General features: G+C 37.1%; 1 protein-coding gene across 1 annotated transcript in view; it reads left to right on the top strand.

The window, feature by feature from the left end:
- Positions 1-25,542, top strand: part of LOC123563239 (U4/U6 small nuclear ribonucleoprotein Prp31-like) — a 64,462-nt gene that overhangs the window by 16,682 nt on the left and 22,238 nt on the right. The window contains exons 5-10 of the mRNA XM_045355927.2: positions 5,049-5,146; positions 5,926-6,035; positions 7,450-7,501; positions 20,076-20,193; positions 20,649-20,806; positions 23,091-23,308. Of these exons, the coding sequence (XP_045211862.1) occupies positions 5,049-5,146; positions 5,926-6,035; positions 7,450-7,501; positions 20,076-20,193; positions 20,649-20,806; positions 23,091-23,308 (754 nt within the window). The remainder of the gene's footprint in view (positions 1-5,048; positions 5,147-5,925; positions 6,036-7,449; positions 7,502-20,075; positions 20,194-20,648; positions 20,807-23,090; positions 23,309-25,542) is intronic.

Below are 25,542 nucleotides of genomic sequence, written 5' to 3'. Positions count from 1 at the left end.
CCTTTTGAAAACTGGCCAGATCCCATCATGGGTTCCAGAGTTATGGCCCCTTAAGGGCCAAAATTTGCCATATTTGGATTGTGAACATGATAGAGACCACATTTTACCATCAGCTTTAATAAAACTTGCACACAACTTGTATTGGCATAATATCTCAGTTCCTTTCGAAAACTGGCCAGATCCTATCATGGGTTCCAGAGTAATGGCCCCTTAAAGGGGGATGTTCATTTCCCAGGGAAACATATTAGCACTCCAGCATGTCAATAATTAATAGTCATCAGCAAATTGGATACTCAGTTAGTGGTCAGCTAGATATATTTATCTTGCATATTAATTACCATCACATGTGTTTTATGGTTTAGCTTGGTGTTATCAGTACTTTCTTTTTTCAAGATAAAAAAGAGATTGTGGAAATGATGCTTTTTGCTGCGGTAGTATTATTTTCTTTGCAATGCCATTCTCGCTATTAATTCTTTGAGGTCGTGTAGTCACGGTCAGTAAAATTTAATTCGTCACTAGCATATAACTACTGAAACAAAATGCAAGCACCAAGTTGGTTATAGTTAAATTTATTATGGATGCATTTCATAAAAAAATAGCATGATGTAATCAATGATTAATTACATTAATTAATTATGAGATTACTATATGTATATGCTGGTCAATATCAAATCGTAAATGTTATGTGTGTTGTCTGCAAATTCCGTATATATACGATTTTTTAAGTTAAATTAAATTTCGTACTAGATCATAAGTCGACGTACACTTTTGAGGATGAGACGGGGCGGTTCAACCTTTGAATTGGAATCACGCCGACTGGTAGACATTTGATTCCGTGTCCATGTTAATAATGCAATATTATTTGGTATTCCTTTTCATAATATTATGATGACACATTTTATATGTTTATAATTAAGTGAGTTCTTATGAATTTTATTTTAGAATAAATTTGCAGTATAAAATCCTCACAGTATAATACATAGAATGAATTCTATACATTGTACATTCAAAGTGGACACCATGTAATTGTGTTGGTATGAAACCTGGTCCAGGATTACAACAAATACTTTCACTCAACACACGAATTTCAAATTACAAAATGCGCTATTATTTGTCTAAGATTGCAAATGTAGATAAGAAAGACCTATGGAAATGTTATAAGTGTATTGAAAATAAAATTTGGTACCTTTTTTGGCCTGGTTTACTAGTCATGAGGTATCTAGATGTAATTATTTAAACTGAGAGCCACATTCCGCACTCAGACTCTGGTAAATTACAGTTATACTATATAATTACAATGTACTGAACTATACTTGAAAATGTAAAAGACCAATGTAACAATCACATATTCTTGCTCTCAAAATAGTGTCATTATGCACCTCAGATGAGGAAATTTCCCATTTTATTCTTGTAGCTGTATTAATCACAGGATTACATGTACTTGATTATTAATGACAACCCTGTCGGTCAATTTTGAATGATATTTTCAAAACAGGATAATTGAAAAAAATGAATAAACAATCAAATAAACAATAATAAGAAAAACTATTTCTGATAAAAACCTAACTATTCGTCTCTGTAGAAATTGAAATGCATAAAATAAAATGGAAATATCTCGCATATTAGTGAACAGTTTGGTCCTTGATCACATGCGTTCTGGCTGGGTACATACTGGCTACTTTAACAATTACCAGTTAGTATATCAATGTACTTCTGTTGTTCAATGCAAATATATAGTATACATGTATAGTACATATTCCTGACTGATAAATAATCACAGCAGGCCAGATGGTCAAGCTGGAAATGGATGGTCATGTTTGCTTCCAGTAATCACTGGGTAATGAAACAAATGAAACAATGATTCTTAATAACCAGACAATAAGCTACATGCTATGACCACCAACCGCTACGAACATCCCCCTTTAAAGGGCCAAAATTTGCTATTTTTTGCTTGTGAACACGATAGATACCACATTTTGCTATCAACTTTAATCAAACTAACACGCAACTTGTATTGGCATAATATCTTGTTTCCTTTCGAAAACTGGCCAGATCCCAGCATGGGTTCAAGATTTATGGCCCCTTAAAGGGCCAAAATATGCTATTTTTGGCTTGTGAACACTATAGAGACAACATTTTGCAATCAACTTTAATCAAACTTGCACACAACTTGTATTGGCATAATATCTCGGTACCTTTCGCAAACTGGCCAGATCCCATCATGAGTTCCAGAGTTATGGCCCCTTAAAGGTCCAAAATTTGCTATTTTGGCTTTTGCAGCCATATAGAGACTTTATTTATGATTTGATTTGATACAAACTTGCAAAATGTCTTCAACAACAATAAATCTTGGATTCCATGGTGAATCTGTCAGATCCAATCATAGGTTCTAGAGTAACGGCCCCTGATTGACCCCTAAAAGAGCCAAAAGTTGGTAAGTTTTACCTTGTGAACACGATAGAAGTGACATTCTATATTTGATTTCATCCACACTTACACACAACTTAAGTCACAGTAAGATCTCGGTTCCTTTCGAAAACCGGCTAGATTCCATCATGGGTTCTAGAGTTTCTGCACCTGAAAGGGGCAAAATTTTCTATTTTGGCCTTTTCAGCCATATAGAGGTTTCATTAATTATGCTTTGATTTGATACAAACTTGCACAGAATGATTATCTTGATGATCTCTAGGCCTGGAAACTAGGTTATGTCGGGTCAAAAACTAGGTCATCAGGTCAAATCAAAGGAAAAGCTTGTAAACAACCTAGAGGCCCCATTTATGACCCTATCTTCATAAAACTTGGTCAGAATGTTTATCTTGATGATTCCTAGGCCAAGTTTGAAACTGGGTCATATGGGGTCAGAAACTAGGTCAACCAGTCAAATCAAAGGGAAAGCTTGTTAACACTATTGTTCATTTGATGTGCATGAAACTTGGTCAGAATGTTTGTCTGCATGAAATATTGCATGAATTTTTATCTGGGTCATGTGGGGTCAAAACTAGGTCACCAGGTCAAATCAAAGAACAAGCTTGTTTACACTCTAGGGGGCACATTTTTTATTCTATCTTCATGAATTTTGTTCAGAATGTTTGTTATCATGAAGTCTTGGACAAGTTCATATCTGGGTCATGTAAGGTCAAAAACTAGGTCACTAGGTCAAATCAAAGAAAATGTTTGTTTACACTCAAGATGCCACGTTTTTTTGGGCCAATCTTACTGAAACTTGGTCAGAATATTTCCATGTAATCACTAGGTAAAACATGTTTACACTGTTATGGTGTGTTACACAGGTGAGCGACCTAGGGCCATCTTGACCCTCTTGTTACGTATTGCAGTCTAATCATGGTCTGCACTGTTCGCCATTCAGTCAGTATCTTTTTAGCTCACCTGTTACAAAGTGACAAGGTGAGTTATTGTGACCGCTTGATGTCCGTCGTGCGTCGTCCGTCAACAATTTCTAAAAAAAATCTTCTTCTTGAAAACCACTGGGCAGAATTGCACCAAACTTCACATGAATGATCCTTGGGTGGCCCCCTTTCAAAGTTGTTCAAAGAATTGAATTCCATGCAGAACTCTTGTTGCCATGGCAACCGAAAGGAAAAACTTTAAAAATCTTCTTCTCAAAAACCAGAAGCCCTAGAGCTTAGATATTTGGTATGAAGCATTGCCTAGTGGACCTCTACAAAATTTGTTAAAATCATGACCCCCGGGGTCAAAATTGACCCCGGTCCAGGGGTCACTTGATTTTACATAGGAAAATCTTCAAAAATTTTCTAAAAATAAACCAGAAGGCCTAGAGCTTAGATATTTGACATGTAGCATTGCCTAGCGGACCTCTACAAAATTTGTTCAAATCGTGACCCCCGCCCCAGGGGTCACTTGATTTTACATAGGAAATTCTTAAAAAATCTTCTTCTCAAAAACCAGAAGCCCTAGAGCTTAGATATTTGACCTGTAGCATTGCCTAGTAGACCTCTACTAAAGTTGTTCAAATCATGACCCCGGGGTCAAAATTGACCCCGCCCCAGGGGTCACTTGATTTAACATAGGAAAATCTTCAAAAAAATCTCAAAAATAAACCAGAAGCCCTAGAGCATAGATATTTGACATGTAGCATTGCCTAGTGGACCTCTACAAAATTTGCTCAAATCATGACCCCTGGGGTCAAAATTGACCCCGCCCCAGGGGTCACTTGATTTTACATAGGAAAATCTTCAAAAAATTTCTAAAAATAAACCAGAAGGCCTAGAACTTAGATATTTGACATGTAGCATTGCCTAGTGAATCTCTACAAAATTTGTTCAAATCCTGACCCCCGGGGTCAAAATTGACCCAGGCCCCAGGGGTCATTTGATTTTACATAGGAAAATCTTCAAAAAATTTCTAAAAATAAACCAGAAGGCTTTGAGCATAGATATTTGACATGTAGCATTGCCTAGTGGACCTCTACAAAAAAATTTCAAATCATGACCCCTGGGGTCAAAATTGACCCCGCCCCAGGGGTCACTTGATTTTACATAGGAAAATCTTCAAAAAATTTCTAAAAATAAACCAGAAGGCCTAGATCTTAGATATTTGACATGTAGCATTGCGTAGTGGACCTCTACAAAATTTGTTCAAATCTTGACCCCCAGGGTCAAACTGACCCAGGCCCAGGGGTCACTTGATTGTACATAGGGAAATCTTCATAAATTTGCTAAAAATAAACCAGAACGCCTAGATCTTAGATATTTGATATGTAACATTGCCTAGTAGACTTCTACAAACTTTGTTCAAATCATGACCCCCAGGGTAAAATTGGCTCCGCCCCGGGGTTACTTGATTGTACATCGGAAAATCTTCCAAAAAATTTCTAAAAATCATCAGTTGGACATTTGAAACATGTAGCTCATATTACTCGGGTGAGCGATCCAGGGTCATCTTGACCCTCTTGTTTGGTAAGCACCTCTTTTAACAGTTAATGGTACTGTCTAAATTGAAGGATGGACAAGTTCATTATAGAAATTTAGCAGGGTAAGGGTTAAATTAAATGTTTTGACCTGTTTCAGATGTGATACACAAATTTACAAGAGATAATTACCTGAAAAGATTTCCTGAACTGGAATCACTGATTAGTGATCCTCTACAGTATGTTTGTACTGTTAAGGTATGTAAGATTACACTGTTATGAGCTGCTTCTGGCAGTTTAAAGCTACTTTTTCAAAGTTTGAGTGAAAATTAGGAAAATCTTTGAATAAAGAAGTTTGGTTTGAAACATATATCTGAGTTAGTGGTGCTAGGGAGTCAGGTGCTTTAACAGTAATATGTTTTAACACATTTTGAGAGGACATTTAATGTGTACAAAACACATTAAATCATATAGATTAAAACTTTATTGTCTGATGAGAAATATACTAAATTATTGAATTGAAGTCTTTAGTATATGGCTCAAGTTAGCACCTTTTTTGGGTAATGCAATGATTGTCTTGTCTTGTGAATGTGATCAGTACCCTGTACTTATTGGTGCTTAATTTGAATATTGTGAAATTATTTAATCTTGTGGGCAGGAAATTTCATGGATTTGGCCAAACTGGCTAATTCATGAGGATATAAATTCTTTGATTTTTACTTTTGAACAGAAAATGAATGGGAATTTTACTTCTTTGTTAGAATTTAGGTTTGTGGATTGAGTCAACCATGAAATCCACAAAAAAATAAGTCCATATATTTTTATTAAGTACAGGTTTGATTTAAATTCACTGCAGTTACTGATGATTAATTTGAATGATATCATTAAAATACAAGTTTGCTAAAATGTATCCATAGATTCTGAAAGTTTAAAAAGAATATTTCAGGTGACTAAAAATTTGAAACTGGCAAACAATTTCAATGGAAACCGAAGCTCTCAGCACACATTTCACCTGTGCAATGATTTGTATCTTGCAGGAACTTGGAAACAACATTTTAGACAACAGTAAGAATAATGCAGCTCTACAAGAAATCCTCACATCCGCCACTATAATGGTTGTCAGTGTTACAGCTTCTACAACTCAAGGGTAGGTTGTCTGTATAAATTCTTACATTGCTGCATAGAATTTTAATGTTTACCTATAAAATTCATGTTTGCATGTAGGATTTCCACTGAAGGCATTCATACAAACATTCAAACTTCAGTTTTAGGTAATACAGTCTTGTAATCAGTTAGGGGAATACTTAGCAAATGTTTTTAACCAGATTCATACTTAAAATTTTTATTGATTTTAGCAGGTGGCGAAGGCATCCCTGTGGTACTAGTTTAGGGCTTTCTTAAACTTCTTGCTAATCTCCATTTACTTGAGCACATATATGTATATAAAAACAAACTTTTTTGCATATTTTTAAAAAAAAATGTGTTAAGGAAGGCATAGCGATTAGGGGTGTAACGATACATCGAAATATCGATGCATTGCGATCCTGAGTGTCCCAATAGTATGCATCGATAGAAAAGTCACCATCCAATAACAATGGCCGATAGTTCCTTCAACAATCGATAGTTTCGATAGTTTTGAAATTTTAGTAAATACAGAAATAATTAATAATTTATAAACCAAAAAACAGAGCCAGCTTTCATTTGCGCCTCGGAAAATGTACGTCTCCATTACAATAATTAACCTCACGGAATTAAACTACCATAAAGGACTGAAAAGTCTTGGAGATAATTAATAAAGTTAGTTAGAAACTTCGATTAAATATATTTAAATAACCTGTTTATCTTAAATGAGAAAAAGTACTATGGACATGGAGAAAGTAGGCTACTTGTATGATATAGCAAACTGTTCGGTAGGGCCCTTCATTTAGTGCTGGTACACCTTAGTCGGATCCGTCAATTTTTGTCTTTTTCGACGTGTTGGGTTATTAAACACGTTGACATTCGCAACAAAATGGCCGATTTGTTTGAGTATACCTTGCATAGGTTTATTGTTTTACTTATTGTTTTAAAGCTAAGGAAGGCAAGAAATAGAAAAAAATGTTAAAAATATTTAATGTTAGATTTATTTCTGTCCATTTCAGTTATACAAACATCTCAATGTGTATTAACAGCAATTATAAACAGTGCCGTGTCTTACACTGTGTAATAATGCCAGTTGGTAGTTTTACCGTATAAAACATGGTGGCCGATAACTATTGCAATAGTATCACAATAGTAACCTGCAATCGAATAGTATCGCAATAGTTTTTCAGTAATATCAATAGTATTGCAATAGTCAAAATTGTCCTCAATAGTCACCCCTAATAGCGATACAGGGATAAGAAGAATTTTAGACTGGATTTGAAGGTCACTTGTTCAGTCCCTGCAAAGCCTTGCCAAGGTGCAAGTTCTTGTCTGTCACCAAGCATAGTGAACATAAGTTGTGAAACTTTCTCTACAGTCATTGTAGAGTAAATAGAAAGTAGATCTGAAGTAATCTGTTTTTGTTTTTTTTACAACAGGTCATTGCTTACAGATGATGAAATGAAGATTGTTGAAGAAGCCTGTGATATGGTAGGTATCTAGTTGTGTAATAGACCAAACAACATTAATCACGCATACATACACAGTTACTGTGTCAATATTTTGCGAAGTTTTTAAAGATAAACAATTCTCATGGTTTCCTTTTTCATGGTATAGATTCAGGATTTGAGCTAAGTTTGTATCTAAGTCAAATGCTGATGCATGACTCTGAAATGTACTTTTGAAAAGCTGTACCTTTTTATCTAGCAGTTTACAAATAGTTTTTAGCTCGACTATAAGAAGTATGTAGAGCTATCCTACTCGACCCGGCGTCGACGTCCTTCAGCGTCTGCACTTTGGTTAAAATTTTGATGCACTTTCTCTTTATCTTTGTTATTACTTGATGGATCTGCTTCAAACTTAAAGTAGTTGTTCCTCATCATCACCCACATCATATGGCACAAGGGTCATAACTCTGGCACCAATATTTCATGAATTATCCCCCTTTTTTACTTAGAATTTCAGGTTAAAGTTTTGGTGCACTTTCACTTTATCTCAGTTATTACTAAATGGATTTGATTCAGACTTAAAATAGTTGTTCCACATCATCACCAACAACATATGACACAAGGTCCATAACTTTGGCACCAATTTTTCATGAATTATGCCCCCTTTTTACTTAGAATTTTATGTTAATTTTGATGCATTTTCACTATATCTCTGTTATTTCACAAGGGATTTGATTCAAACTTAAAATGATTGTGCATCATCACCACCTACACAAGGGCCATAACTGTGACACCTGTATTTTATGAGTTATCCCCCTTTTGTACTTAAAATTTCAGGTTAAAATGTTGATGTACTCTCACTTTATCTCTGTTATTACCAAATGGATTTGATTTAAACTTAGAATAGTTGTACTACATCATCATCCACATCATATGATACAAGGGCCGTAACTCTTCCACCAATATTTCATGAATTATGCCCCCTTTTTACTTAGAATTTCAGGTTAATTGTGGTGCACTTTCACTATATCTTTGTCATTATTTAATGAATTTGATTAAAACTTAAGTTAGTTTTTCCAGATCCTCATTCTCATCATAAGGCACAAGGTCAGTCACTCCGGCACAAATGTTTTATGAGTTATATCCCCTTTTTACTCAGAATTAGTTTTAATTTTGATGCTTTTTATATCTCTGCTGTTACTAAATGGATTTAATCAAACTAAAAATGGTTGTTCCACATCATCACTCACATCATACAACACAAGTTCGATAATGCCGGCACCAGTACGTTCTGAGTTATGCCCTCTTTTTACTAATAGAATTTCCAGTTCAAGTTGCGATGCACTTTTGCTGTATCTCCAGTATTACTAAATAGATTTGATTAAAACTTAAAATATTGTTCAGAATTATTAGCCGCATGATATGACACATGGTGCATTACTTTTGCAGAAGTTTTCCATGAGTAATGTTCCTTTTATACTGGTTTAATTTTTTGAGACTTAAGCAATTGTCCAATATCTTCATTCAGATTTAAGTCATTAAACACCAGCTTCCTTAAATGTACCCAATTTCACTATCCAGCGTCATAAAAGTCGATCGCGCTTTCTTCTGCAGCTAGTGACAGGGTGAGCTTTTGTGATCGCCCTTCGTCTGTCCGTCAGTCCACAATTTCTTGTGAACACGATAGATACCACATTTTGTAATGAATTTTAATCAAACTTGCACACAACTTGTATTGGCATAATATCCCGGTTCCTTTTGAAAACTGGCCAGATCCCCTCATGGGTTCGAGAGTTAAGGCCCCTTAAAGGGCCAAAATTTGCTATTTTTGGCTTGTGAACACGATAGAGACCACATTTTGCAATCAACTTTAATCAAACTTGCACACAACTTGTATTTGCATAATATCTCGGTTCCTTTCGAAAACTGGCCAGATCCCATCATGGGTTCCACAGTTATAGCCCCTTAAAAGGCCAAAATTTGCTATTTTTGGCTTGTAAACAGGATAGAGACCACATTTTGCAATCAGCTTTAATCAAACTTGCATACAACTTGTATTGGCATAATATCTTGGTTCCTTTCGAAAACTGGCAGATCCCATCAAGGGTTCCAGAGTTATGGCCCCTTAAAGGGCCAAAATTTGCTATTTTTCGCTTGTGAACACGATAGAGACCACATTTTGCAATCAACTTTAATCAAACTTGCACACAACTTGTATTGGTATAATATCTCGGTTTCTTTTGAAAACTGGCCAGATCCCATCATAGGTTCAAGAGTTATGGCCCCTTTAAGGGCCAAAATTTGTTATTTTGGCTTTTGCAGCCATATAGAGACTTCATTTATGGTTTGATTTGATACAAACTTGCAAAATACCTTCAACAACAATAAATCATGGATTCCATGATGAATCTGTTAGATCCAATCATAGGTTCCGGAGTTACGGCCCCTGATTGACCCCTGAAAGAGCCAAAATTTGTTAATTTTTACCTTATGAACATGATAGAAATGACATTTTTATGTGATTTTAACCACACTTACACACAACTTAAGTCACAATAAGATCGCGGTTCCTTTCGAAAACCGGCTAGATTGCTTCATGGGTTCTAGAGTTACTGCCCCTGGAAGGGGCAAAATTTTCTAGTTTGGCCCTTTCAGACATATAGAGGTTTCATTTATGCTTTGATTTGATACAGACTTGCACAGAATGTTTATCTTGATGATCTCTAGGCCTGTATCGAAACTGGGTCATGTAGGGTCAAAAACTAGGTCATCAGGTCAAATCAAAGGAAAAGCTTGTTAACAACCTAGAGGCCACATTTATGACCCTATCTTCATGAAACTTGATCAGAATGTTTATCTTGATGATTTCTAGGCCGTATTCGAAACTGGGTCATATGGGTTCATAAACTAGGTCACCCGGTCAAATCAAAGGAAAAGCTTGTTAACACTCTTGAGGCCACATTTATGACCCTATCTTCATGAAACTTGGTCAGAGTGTTTATCTTAATGATTCCTAGGCCAGGTTCGAAACTGGGTCATATGGGGTCAAAAACTAGGTCACCCGGTCAAATGAAAGGAAAAGCTTGTTAACACTCTTGTTCATTTGATGTGCATGAAACTTGGTCAGAATGTTTTTCTGCATGAAATATTGCATGAATTTTTATCTGGGTCATGTGGGGTCAAAAACTAGGTCACCAGGTCAAATAAAAAAATAAGCTTGTTTACACCCTAGGGGGCACATTTTTATGCCCCCACTTTGGGGGGCATATAGATTTGCCCTTGTCCGTCCGTCAGTCCTTCCTTCCGAGAATGTTGTGTTGCGCCTAGTTCCAAAAGTATTTGACGTAGAGTCACAAAACTTTACAGGAATGTTGCTCAGCATGTGTAGTTGTGCACCTGGGGTTTTGCATCAGGATTCATTCAGTCATGTAGAAGTTATGGCCCCTGACTTTGTAAAAATTGGTCATTTTAGTGTTGTGTCGCGCCTAGCTCCAAAAGTATTTGAATGTTGGTCAGCATGTGTAGTTGTGCACCTGGGGTTTCGCGTCCGGATTCATCCAGTCATGTAGGAGTTATGGCCCCTGACCTGGGAAAAAATTGTCATTTTAATGTCATGTAGTGGGGGCATCTGTGTCCTATGGACACATTTCTAATTTATTCTATCTTCATAAAACTTGGTCAGAATGTTTGTTATCATGAAGTCTTGGATGATTTCAAATCTGGGTCACGTGCGATCAAAAACTAGGTCACTAGGTCAAATTAAAGGGAAAGCTTGTATACACTCTAGAGGCCAATTTTGATCCAGTCTTCCCAAAACTTTGTCAGAATGTTTGTTTTCATGAAATTTTGGGCAAGTTTGAATTTGGGTCATGCGGGGTAAAAAAACTAGGTCACTAGGTCAAATCAAAGAAAATGCTTGTTTACACTCAAGAGGCCACGTTTTTTGGTCCAATCTTAATGAAAATTGGTCAGAATATTTGTCTCCATGAAATCGCTAGGTAAAACATGTTTACACTTGTATGGTGTGTTACTCAGGTGAGCGATCTAGGGCCATCTTGGCCCTCTTGTTGAAATCAGTATTGTTTTCATAAGAAGTAAACTTTTCCTTTCTTTTTTAGCTCACCTGAGCAGAAGGCTCATGGTGAGCTAATAGGATTGATGAAGTCTGTCGTCTGTCCGTCCATCGGTTCACATTTAGTTTGTTTACACTCTGGCCTCCACAATTTTGAAACAATCTTAATCAAACTTGGTCACAATGTTTTTGGTCACAAGACCTCAGATGAGTTCGATTATGGGCTAGATCGGATCAGTATGTCCAGAGTTATGTGCCCTTGATTGACAAAATTTGCCATATTTCACTTTGCTTACACTCTAGCATCTTCAATTCTTCACCAATCCTAATCATATTTACATAGAATGTGTATGACCTCAAGATCTTGGATGAGTTCAATTATGAGCAAAATCAGGCTGGTAGGACCAGAGTTATGTGCCCTTGATTTACAAAAATTACTATATTTTACGTTATTTACACTCTAGCATCTTCATTTCTTCACCGATCCAAAAGGTATTTACATAGGTACAGTTGAATATCGTTACCTCGATATCGGTTAGCTCGATACTCCGGTTAGCACGATGTGTTTTAGTCGGTCCCGATTTTCCCCTATATATTCTAATGTAATTATTCATCATTACCTTGATATGATTAGCTCGATATTTTGTTTAGCTCGATGAGATTTTTCAGTCCTGTCAACTTACCTGTAATGTTTTTACACCTGGTTTCGTCGATATCAAAGCGTGTCAAAAAATATCCATGATATTTGTAAGGTGTGAAAAGCAACCTATTGTTGTCCGGTGATGTATTTATCATAATCAAGTTAGTGTGCTTGTTATTTAATCTTTAATCCAATTCAAAGGTTAGGAAGTTTGCATTTAATTCCTAATAATTAGTCTTATAAAAGAGCGTGCAACTTGTTTTCCAATATAACAACTAATTTGGATGAAATGTTTTTCTGTATCTGCCATTTAGGAATGAGTAACAATATGCGTATTACACAGGCAAATTTTCGTTATCGAAGCACAGTCAAAATGACTACTCAACTAGGAACATTACAGCTGCATTGATGCATATTTGTCAATAAAATTAAAATCGTATTTACGTTATATTATTTCTTTCCCCTTTCAAACCCTCGGAAAAAATCATTGGATATAGTGGCAATATAGACGTCCGACACAACTACAAAGTTGTCCCAGATAGTCGATATCGTTACGTCGAACTTCGGATACGTCGATGCATTTTTACAGTCCCTTGAATATCGAGGTAATGGTATTCGACTGTATTTACATAGTATATGTATTGTCATAAGATCTTGGATGAGCTTAATTTTGAACAAAATCAGACAAATGGGTCCTTGATTTTGCAAAAATCCCTATATTTTACCTTGTTTACACTATAACACCTTCATTCCTTCAGCAATCCAAATCATATTTATACAGAATGTGTATGAGCATAAGACCTCATATGAGTTCGATTATAAGTGAAATCTGACCATTAGGACTAGAGTTACTCGCCCTTGATTTTATAGAAATTGCTATATTTTCCCATGTTTACACTCAAGCAACTTCATTTCTTCACCAATCCAAATAATAATTACACAGAATGTGTATGATTAAAAGATCTTGGATGAGTTCCAAGAGCTAAATCAGTTTAATAGGACCAGAGTTTTGTGCTCTTGATTAACAAAAATTGCTATATTTCACATTGTTTTGCATTTTTCTTTCTTCAGAAGTCCTAATCATGTGTATGTCCTAATCATGTGTATGTGATTGATTTAAAAGTTCAAGTATATGTCTTCAGGTGGTCTCAGATTATCGGGGTAGATAACTCTGGACTGATTTTATTTCAAATTACCTCCCTTTGTCTTTAATTAAGATTAACATATTTTTGGTAACTACTTGCATGATTGGTTCCAAATTTCATTTATGTGATCCAGTGGACCCAGACAATCAGGGTAGACAACTCCGGAGTGAATTTTTGACAAATAACCTCCCTTTATTAGCTCACCTGTCACGAAGTGACAAGGTGAGCTTTTGTGATTGCGCAGCGTCCGTCGTCCGTGCGTCTGTGCGTGTGTGCGTAACCTTTTCCTTGTGACATCTCTAGAGGTCACATTTTTCATGGGATCTTTGTGAAAATGGGTCAGAATGTTCATCATGGTAAATTCTAGGCCATGTTTTAAACTGGGTCACGTGCCGTCAAAAACTAGGTCAGTAGGTCTAAAAATAGAAAAACCTTGTGACCTCTCTAGAGGCCATAATTTTCAATGGATCTTCATGAAAATTGGTCAGAATGTTCACCTTGATGATATCTAGGTCAAGTTCGAAACTGGGTCACGTGCCGTCAAAAACTAGGTCAGTAGGTCAAATAATAGAAAAACCTTGTGACCTCTCTAAAGGCCATATTTTTCATGGGATCTGTATGAAAGTTGGTCTGAATGTTCATCTTGATGATATCTAGGTCAAGTTCGAAACTGGGTCACGTGCGGTCAAAAACTAGGTCAGTAGGTCTAAAAATAGAAAAACCTTGTGACCTCTCTAGAGGCCATATATTTCATGAAATCTTCATGAAAATTGGTGAGAATGTTCACCTTGATGATATCTAGGTCAAGTTCGAAAGTGGGTCACATGCCGTCAAAAACTAGGTCAGTAGGTCAAATAATAGAAAAACCTTGTGACCTCTCTGGAGGCCATATTTTCCATGGGATCTGTATGAAAGTTGGTCTGAATGTTCATCTTGATGATATCTAGGTCAAGTTCGAAACTTGATCACGTGCCTTCAAAAACTAGGTCAGTAGGTCTAAAAATAGAAAAACCTTGTGACCTCTCTAGAGGCCACATATTTCACAAGATCTTCATGAAAATTGGTCAGAACGTTCACCTTGATGATATCCAGGTCAAGTTCGAAACTGGGTCACGTGCAGTCAAAAACTAGGTCAGTAGGTCAAATAATAGAAAAACCTTGTGACCTCTCTAAAGGCCATATTTTTCATGGGATGGTATGAAAGTTGGTCTGAATGTTCATCTTGATGATATCTAGGTCAAGTTCGAAACTGGGTCACGTGCGGTCAAAAACTAGGTCAGTAGGTCTAAAAATAGAAAAACCTTGTGACCTTTCTAGAGGCCATATATTTCACAAGATTTTCATGAAAATTGGTCAGAACGTTCACCTTGATGATATCTAGGTCAAGTTCGAAAGTGGGTCACGTGCCGTCAAAAACTAGGTCAGTAGGTCAAATAATAGAAAAACCTTGTGACCTCTCTAAAGGCCATATTTTTCATGGGATCTGTATGAAAGTTGGTCTGAATGTTCATCTTGATGATATCTAGGTCAAATTCGAAACTGGGTCACGTGCGGTCAAAAACTAGGTCAGTAGGTCTAAAAATAGAAAAACCTTGTGACCTCTCTAGAGGCCATATTTTTGATGAAATCTTCATGAAAATTGGTGAGAATGTTCACCTTGATGATATCTAGGTCAAGTTCGAAAGTGGGTCACGTGCCATCAAAAACTAGGTCAGTAGGTCAATAATAGAAAAACCTTGTGACCTGTCTAAAGGCCATATTTTCCATGGGATCTGTATGAAAGTTGGTCTGAATGTTCATCTTGATGATATCTAGGTCAAATTAGAAAGTGGGTCACGTGCCATCAAAAACTAGGTCAGTAGGTCAAATGATAGAAAAACCTTGTGACCTCTCTAAAGGCCATATTTTTCAATGGATCTTCATGAAAGTTGGTCGGAATGTTAATCTTGATGTTATCTAGGTCAAGTTCGAAACAGGGTCATGTGCAGTCAAAAACTAGGTCAGTAGGTCTAAAAATAGAAAAACCTTGTGACCACTCTAGAGGCCATACTTGTGAATGGATCTCCATAAAAATTGGTCAGAATGTTCATCTTGATGATATCTAGGTCAAGTTTGAAACTGGGTCAACTGCAATCAAAAACTAGGTCAGTAGGTCTTGAAATAGAAAAACCTTGTGACCTCTCTAGAGGCCATACCCTGGAATGGATCTTCATGAAAATTGGTCAGAATGTTCACCTTGATGATATCTAGGTCAAGTTTGAAACTGGGTCACGTGCCTTAAAAAACTAGGTCAATAGGTCAAATAATAAAAAAACCTTGTGACCTCTCTAGAGACCATATTTTTCAATGGATCTTCATGAAAATTGGTCAGAATTTTTATCTTGATAATATCTAGGTCAAGTTCAAAACTGGGTCACATGAGCTCAAAAACTAGGTCACTATGTCAAATAATAGAAAAAACGACGTCATACTCAAAACTGGATCATGTGGGAACAGGTGAGTGATTCAGGACCATCATGGTCCTCTTGTTTTAATTTGAATGGATATTTCTCAGTAACTTCTGACAAGACTGATTTGAAATTTTATCAGTGTCATCAGGGTACTCAGATGATCAAGTTAGAAACCTCTGGACTGATTTATGTCAGATTACCTCCTTTTCTTTTTAGCTCACGATGATTATTGTAAAACCTAGATAACACTATACTTACCATAGGTGCCACAGTTGTGACCCAATCTTTATGAAACATGTTCAGAATGTTTATTTTGATGATATCTAGGTCAAGTTAGAAACTGGGTCATGTGGGATCAAAATCTAGATCAGTAGGCCAGATCAAAGGAAAATCTTGTTAACACTCTAGAGTCCACAGTTTAAGTTTGAAACTCATGAGAGTTGGTCAGAATGTTTGTCTTGATGACCTCTACATCAGTTTTGAATCTAGGTCATGTGGGGTCAAAAACTAGGTCACCCGGTCAAATCAAAGGAAAAGCTTGTTAACACTCTAGAGGCCACAGTTGTGACCCAATCTTTATGAAACTTGGTCAGAATGTTTGTCTTGATGATCTCTAGACTAAATTTGAAACTGGATCATGTGGGGTCAAGAGCTAGGTCACTAGACCAGATCAAAGGAAAATCTTGTTAACACTCTAGAGTCCACAGTTTAAGTTTGAAACTCATGAGAATTGGTCAGAATGTTTGTCTTGTCAAGTTCGAATCTGGGTCATGTGGGGTTAATAACTAGGTCACCCAGTCAGATCAAAGGAAAAGCTTGTTAACATGCTAGAGGCCACATTTATGACCATATCTTCATGAAACTTAGAATGTTTATCTTGATGATCTTTAGCCCAAATTTGAATCTGCATCATGTGGGGTCAAAAACTAGGTCACTAGATCAGATCAAAGGAAAATCTTATTAACACTTTAGAGACCACATTTTAAGTTTGAAACTCATGAGAATCAGTCAGAATTTTGTCTTGTTGAAATCTAGATCAAGTTTGAATATGGGTCATCTGGGGTCAAAAACTAGGTCACCCGGTCAAATCAAAGAAAACTGTGTGCAATAGGGGCTGCATTTTTGACTTGATATTCGTGAAATTTAATCAGAATGATTTTCTTGATGAAATCTAGGTCAAGTTCGAATCTGGGTCATCTGGGCTCAAAAACTAGGTCAGCTGGTCAAATCAAAGAAAAACATTGCATATGCAATAGGGGCTGCATTTTTGTATTGATGTGCATGAAAACTTGGTCAGAATGTTTCTCTCCATGAAATCTCAAATGAATTTTTATCTGGGTCATGTGGGGTCAAAAACTAGGCCACCAGGTCAAATCAAAGAGAAAGCTTGTTTACACTGTTGGGGCAACATTTTTTATTCTGTCTTCATAAAATTTGGTCAGAATGTTTGTTATCATGAAGTCTTGGATGATTTCGAATCTGGGTCACGTGGGGTCAAAAACTAGGTCACTAGGTCAAATCAAAGGAAAAGTTTGTTAGTCCCCCTACTGGTTTCGGGGACTATAGGAATGCGCTTTTCCATCATTCCGTCCGTCCGTCCGCAATTTCGTGTCCGGTTCATAACTCTGTCATCCATGAAGGGATTTTTAGCCCACCATCATCAGATGGTGGGCTATTCAAATCACTCTGCGTCCGTGGTCCGTCGTCCTTCCGTCCGTCCGTCAGTCCGTCCATCCTTCCGTCCGTTAACAATTTCTTGTTATCGCATCTCCTCAGAAACTACCAGGGGAATTTTGACCAAACTTTGTCAGAATGATGTATTGGTACCTAGTTGTGTCCCCCTGAAAATCAGACTGGTTCAACAATTTTTTAGTAAGTTATGGCCCTTTGTTTATTTCTATAATTTACATAGATTTATATAGGGAAAAACTTTGAAAATCTTCTTGTCCAAAACCACAGAGCCTAGGGCTTTGATATTTGGTATGAAGCATCATCTAGTGGTCCTCTACCAAGATGATTGAAAATATTTCCTTGGGGTCTAATATGGCCCCGCCCCGGGGGTCACATGGTTTATATAGACTTATATAGGGAAAAACTTTGAAAAACCTCTTGTTCAAAACCACATGGCCTAGGGCTTTGATATTTTGTACATGACATCATCTAGTGGTCTTCTACTAAGATTGTTCAAATTATCCCCCTAGGGTCAAATATGGCTCCGCCCCGGGGGTCACATGGTTTACATAGACTTACATAGGGAAAAACGTTGAAAATCTTCTTGTCCAAACCACAAAGCCTAGGGCTTTGGCATTTGTAATGTAGCATCATCTAGTGGTTCTCTACCAAGTTTGTTCAAATTATCCCCCTAGGGTCAAATATGGCCCCGCCCTGGGGGGTCACATGGTTCATATAGACTTACATAGGGAAAAGATTTTAAAATCTTCTTGTCAATAACCTACAACATTCAAATTTGGACCACATGTATGGTTTTGAGTGGCAAGATGAACCTTGACATGAGTTGACCTTGATTTTGACCTAGTGACCCTTCTTTCACATTTCTGTAGCTACAGCCTTCAAATTTGGACCACTTGCATAGTTTTGTGCACTGAAAAAAACTTTGACCTTGACTTTGACCTAGTGACCTACTTTCACATTTTTGAAGGTACAGGCTTCAAATTTGGACCACATGCATAGTTTTGTGTTCTGAATTGGAATTTGACCTTGATTTTGACCTACTGACCTACTTTCACATTTCTCAAGCTACAGCCTTCAGATTTGGACCACATGCATAGTTTTGTGTACCGAAACAAACTTTGACCTTTACATTGACCTAGTGACCTACTTTCACATTTTTGAAGGTACAGGCTTCAAATTTGGAACACATGCATAGTTCTGTGTTCCGAAATAAAATTTGACCTTGATTTTGACCTAGTGACCTACTTCCACATTTTTGAAGGTACAGGCTTTAAATTTGGACCACATGCATAAATTTGTGTTCTGAAGTGTAATTTGACCTTGATTTTGACCTAGTGACCTACTTTCACATTTCGTCCTTGAAATTGATCTAGTGACCTACTTTCACATTTCTCAAGCTACAGCTTTCGAATTTGGACCACATGCAAAGTGTTGTGTACGGAAATGAAATTTGACCTTGAGCTAGTCAGTAAGTCTTGAAATTTGGAACACTCAAAAATGGCACATTGGTGGGCGCCAAGATCACTCTGTGATCTCTTGTAATATTACTTGGCACAAATGTTCCCCATGATGAGACGGCGTGTCTTGCGCAAAACCGAGACCCCTAGCTTAAAAGTCATGGTCACAGTTGGAAGTCAAAGGTCAACAGGACTTTTTTCCTGCCCGGTCCATAACTCTGCCATCCATGAAGGGATTTTAATATTGCTTGGCACAAATGTACCTCATAATAAGACGATGTGTCATGCACAACTTTCAGACCCCTAGCTCAAATGTCAAGGTCACACTTGGCAGTCAACATGGCATGAACAGGGTCTGTTTTTGTGTCCGGTCTGTCATTCATCAAGGGATTTTAATATCACTTGGCACAAATGTTCCCCATGATGAGACAATGTGTCATGCGCAAATCCTGGACCCCTGGCTCAAAGGTCAAGATCACTACCTGGTAATGAGTTTCTTGTGGACTTATATAGATTTTTTTTTTTTTTTTTTTTTTTTTTTTTTTTTTTTTTTTAGGATTAATTTCCCTTTGTTGTTACTATAAATAACTTATATGATACCTTTTTTGATAATCGACCAAAAAAATGCCATATGAAAACAACTGTAGGTTTTTATATATACAAATTTTAATCCAAGTGTTTTGTTATAACGTATTGTATATATAGTACAATATTGTTTTTACAGCATTGACAGATATCAGTTCATTATGTTATACTGCAGTTTAGAAAATAAGGTGCCTTCCAGTAGGGGACTTTGTATTGCATGGCAATACTTCATTCACTCTTACACTCTAGAGGCCACTTTTTTGCTCCAACCTTCCCCGAAACCTTGTCAGAATGTTCGCCTTCATGAAATTTTGGATGAGTTCTAATCTGGGTCATGTTGGGTCAAAAACTAGATCACTAGGTCAAATTAAAGAAATTGCTTATTTACACTCGAGGCCACATTTTTGGTCCAATCTTTATGAAAATTGGTCGGAATATTTGTCTCCATGAAATCACTAGGTCAAACATGTTTACACTGTTATGGTATGTTACTCAGGTGAGTGACCTAGGGCCATCTTGGCCCTCTTGTTTTCAAATTTTCCTTGTAATTATTTCTTTTTATATTTAACTTTACAGGCATTAGAACTGAGTGAATACAAGAGACGTATTCATGAGTATGTTGAATCAAGAATGACATATATTGCACCAAACTTATCTATAATAGTGGGCGCTTCCACAGCTGCTAAAATAATGGGTAAGTTTTCAATTGCAGAGAACTGAATTTTGGACTGAAATCCAAGAAGATGATTTTGTTAACATGGCCCTTCTTAAAGAAATGAAATGCTTTTCAAAAATATGTACCTCATTAAAACATTTACAGTCAAACTACATAACATTTGTAAATAATCTCTGTAAGTTTTAAGCAATTCATGAAGGCAGGAACTATATATTATAATTTGTATTTCAAGATGACAAAGGGAAATGATGGTATAGTGGTCAAGGTGTCAGCAACTCAACCTGCAATATATGGGTTCAAGTCTCCCTGTGTCAGAACCAAAATTTTCATAACTCTAGTGCTGTTTTCCGAGGACACCGACTTTTAGACTTAGTCTTTCCTCACAGTAAAGCTAAGATAAATATTAACTGTGGTGACCAAGCATTTATAAATGTCACTTCATAACTGACATGCATTATGTTCTATGACAACAGGTGTAGCTGGAGGTTTAACAAATTTGTCAAAGATGCCAGCATGTAACATCATGTTGCTCGGCTCACAGAAGAAAATACTGGCAGGATTCTCCTCAACAGTGATGCAGCCACATCAAGGAATACTCTACGAGTGTGACCTCATAGAAAAATCTCCACCGGTAAGATCTAACAGTTTGATAGATTTATCAGCTCGCCTGTCACGTAGTGACAAAGTGAGCTTTTGTGATCGCCCTTCATCTGTCATTCGTCTGTCATTTGTCGGTCATCCGTCCGTCCATTTACAATTTCTTGTGAACACTATAGAGACCACATTTTGCAACCGATTTTAATCAAACTTGCACACAACTTGTATTGCATAATATCTCGGTTCCTTTCGAAAACTGGCCAGATCGCATCATGGGTTCCACAGTAAACTGTAATGGTCCCTTAAAGGGCCAAAATTTGCTATTTTTGGCTTGTGAACACGATAGAGACCACATTTTGCAATTGATTTTAATAAAACAAACACACAACTTGTATTGGCATAATATCTCAATTCCTTTCGAAAACTGACCAGATCCCATCATGGGTTCCAGAGTTATGGCCCATTAAAGAGCCAAAAATTTCTATTTTGGCTTTTGCAGCCATATAGAGACTTCGTTTATGGTTTGATTTGATACAGACTTGCAAAATATCTTTAGCAACAATAGATCTTGGATTCCATGATGAATCTGGCAGATCCAGTCATAGGTTTCGGAGTTACAGCTCCTAATTGACCTCTGAAAAAGCCAAAATTTGTTAATTTTACCTTGTGAACACGATAGAAGTGACATTTAACATTCGATTTTAACCGCACTTACACACAACTTAAGTCACAATAATATCTTGGTTCCTTTCGAAAACCAGCTAGATTCCATCATGGGTTCTAGAGTTACTGCCTCTGAAAGGGGCAAAATTTTCTATATTGGCCCTTTCAGCCATATAGAGGTTTCATTTATGCTTTGATTTGATACAAACTTGCACAGAATGTTTATCTTGATGATCTCTAGGCCAAATTCGAAACTGGGTCATGTGGGGTCAAAAACTAGGTCACTGGGTCAAATCAAAGGAAAAGCTTGTTAACACCCTATAGGCCACATTTATGATCCTATCTTCATGAAACTTGGTCAGAATGTTCATCATGATGATTCCTAGGCCAGGTTTGAAACTGGGTCATGTGGGGTCAAAAACTAATCAAAGGAAGCGCTTGTTAACATTCTAGAGGCCATATTTATGACCCTATCTTCATGAAACTTGGTCAGAGTGTTTATCTTGATGATTTCTATGCCATTTTCAAAACTTGGTCATATGGGGTCAAAAACTAGGTCACCCTGTCAAATGAAAGGAAAAGCTTGTTAACACTCTTGAGGCCAAATTTTTGACCCTATCTTCGTGAAACTTGGTCAGATTGTTCACCTTGATGATTTCTAGGCCAGGTTCGAAACTGGGTCATGTGGGGTCAAAATTATGTCACCTGCTTAAATCAAAGGAAATGCTTCTTAACACTCTATTGGCCATACCTTTGACCCTATCTTCATGAAACTTGGTAAAAATGTTTATCTTGATGATTCCTTTGCCAAGCCCGAAACTGGATTATGTTGGATCAAAAACTAGGTCACCACTCAAATCAAAGGAACAGCTTGTTAACACTGTAGAGGCTACATTATGACCATGTCTTCACGAAACTTGGTCAGAATGTTTCTCTTGATGATTCCAAGGCCAGGTTTAACAGGTGAGCAATATAGGGTCATCATGACCCTCTTGTTTTTATATACTGGAAAAAAATTCCCAATATTGTCCAAAATTAAGTAAGTGGTAAAGGTACAAATGATAATAATCCTTTAAACAGTATTATTTATTATTATTACTGTAAAGTAATTATATTGAAAATTATTCAAATGCATGAAAGTAACTGTTATACTGTATCAATAAAAATATTTCTTGAAGCACTTGGTTAGATGTGTATATAATTTTAGAAACATACACATATTTCTTTACCTCCTTGCAAAAAGTTGTCAACTGCATTAACATCAGGAAGCAGGTTAAGCACAGAGGTGACGATTACCATATAACTCGGGGGCCTATGTGGCCAAGTAGTTAGGGGCACTGACTTTGAATCACTTGCCCCACACCACCATGTGCTCGAAACCTTTGTTTGGGGTGTAAAATTATTTCATGCCAGAAAGAGACCAGAAGATGACCTAAAATTGTGTCAGTGTAATGTTAACCCAGCAAAAAACAAACAAAATCAAATATACTTGGAGTCTTACTTTCATTTCAAATTTGATCATTGGCTGAATAAGTCCGTTTTAAGCAGAGTAACTTCATTTTCACCTTGATTTGCTATGGAAAAGAAACTGCCAGGCCAGGTCAAAGATATTAAATTTTTTGAAAAAGACATAATAGATTTCTTTGTTTTTCCAGGATTTAAAAAAGAAAGCAGCACGACTTGTATCAGGTAAATGTGCCCTGGCAGCACGAGTAGACAGCTGTCATGAGAGTGTTGATGGAAGTATTGGCGACCAGTTCCGTGCAGACATAGAGGGAAAACTTGACAAACTCCAAGAACCGCCACCAGTCAAAAAAGCCAAGGCCCTGCCAGCTCCCATAGATCAGGCCAGGAAAAAAAGAGGTGGAAGAAGGTTAGTGAACTTCTATCTGAATAAGAAATGGAACATTTTAGGTGCTAATCTTTTTACATAGCATTACATCCTGTACTTTGGAAAATATTGAACATGGTTAATGGTTAGTCTAGTTTGCCATACTATTGAAAGGGAAATATTGACAATACCAAAACTTCTTAGGATATTATGGGTAACTAAAATAAGTTAAGTTGTGTCAGTATTCGACCACACAGTTTTTGGTGAATTAATTCAAAATTGGACTGTGCCAAAATGCCTTGAAGTATGGTAGTTGCATTTGTTAAGGTATTAATTTTGTAATCATAATGATACATGTGACATATCACTCCACATTCTTTCAACTGAATATGTAATATGTCAGATTAAATCATGGCAAAATGGCAAAGAAAACATTAGTACAGTACACTGTAATTTTATTATATCCAGTGTGATATTTGATTTTTAGCTCACCTGTCACAAAGTGACAAGGTGAGCTATAGCGACCGCTTGATGTCCATCGTGCATAGTCCGTCGTCCATCAACAATTTCTAAAAAATTCTTCTTGAAAACCACTGGGCAGAATTACACCAAACTTCACTGGAATGATCCTTGGGTGGCCCCCTTTCAGAATTGTTCAAAGAATTGAATTCCATGCAGAACTCTGGTTGGGGCAACCGAAAGGAAAAACTTTAAAAATCTTCTTGTCCAAAACCACAGGGCCTAGGGCTTTGATATCTGGTGTGTAGCATCATCTAGTGGTCCTCTACCAAAATTGTTCAAATTATCCCCCTAGGGTTAAATATGGCCTCACCCCGGGGGTCACATGGTTTATATAGACTTACATAGGGAAAACTTTGAAAATCTTCTTGTACAAAACCACATGGCCTAGGGCTTTGATATTTGGTATGTAGCATCATCTAGTGGTCCTCTACCAAGATTGTTTAAATATGGCCCCACCCCGGGGGTCACATGGTTTATATAGACTTATATAGGGAAAACTTTGAAAATCTTCTTGTACAAAACCACATGGCCTAGGGCTTTGATATTTGGTATGTAGCATCATCTAGTGGTCCTCTACCAAGATTGTTTGAATTATCCCCCTAGGGTCAAATATGGTCCTGCCCCGGGGGTCACATGCTTTATATAGACTTATATAGGGAAAACTTTGAAAATCTTCTTGTACAAAACCACATGGCCTAGGGCTTTGATATTTGGTATGTAGCATCATCTAGTGGTCCTCTACCAAGATTGTTCAAATTATCCCCCTAGGGTCAAATATGGCCCTGCCCCGGGGGTCCCAAGTTTTACATAGACTTATATAGGAAAAAGCTTTAAAAGTCTTCTTGTCTGAAACCATATGACCTAGGCTTTTGATATTTGGTAAGATGCATTGTCTAGTAGTCCTCTACCAAAATTATTCAAATTATGCTCCTGGGGTTAAAAGAGGCCCTGCCCTGGGGTCACTTAGTTATTATGTGAGTTATATAGGGAAAATACCTAAAAAATCATCTGATCCTATTTCTAAGACTGTTTAATTATAATTACCTAAGTGATATGATGTCACTTGACTGTGACCTTGACCTACTGACGACTTACTTTATTATTTTTTAGCTCACCTGAGCACGAAGTGCTCCAAGGTGAGCTTTAGTGATCGCCCTGTGTCCGTCGTCGTCCGTCGTCCGTCCGTCCGTCCGTCCGTCCGTCGTCAACAATTTGACTGTTAACACTCTAGAGGTCACATTTTTGGCCCAATCTTAATGAAACTTGGTCAGAATGTTACCCTCAATAAAATCTTGGACGAGTTCGATATTGGGTCATCTGGGATCAAAAACTAGGTCATCAGGTCAAATCAAAGGAAAAGCTTGTTAACACTCTAGAGGTCACATTTTTGGCCCAATCTTAATGAAACTTGGTCAGAATGTTACCCTCAATAAAATCTTGGACGAGTTCGATATTGGGTCATCTGGGATCAAAAACTAGGTCATCAGGTCAAATCAAAGGAAAAGCTTGTTAACACTCTAGAGGTCACATTTTTGGCCCAATCTTAATGAAACTTGGTCAGAATGTTACCCTCAATAAAATCTTGGACGAGTTCGATATTGGGTCATCTGGGTTCAAAAACTAGGTCACCAGGTCAAATCAAAGGAAAAGCTTGTTAACACTCTAGAGGTCACAATTTTGGCCCAATCTTAATGAAACTTGACCAGAATGTTAATCTTGATGATCTTAAGGTCCAGTTTGAATCTGGGTCATGT

The sequence above is a fragment of the Mercenaria mercenaria genome, chromosome 2, assembly GCF_021730395.1.
Source record: "Mercenaria mercenaria strain notata chromosome 2, MADL_Memer_1, whole genome shotgun sequence".
NCBI lineage: Eukaryota > Metazoa > Mollusca > Bivalvia > Venerida > Veneridae > Mercenaria > Mercenaria mercenaria.
This window is presented reverse-complemented; position numbering and strand designations above follow the sequence as displayed.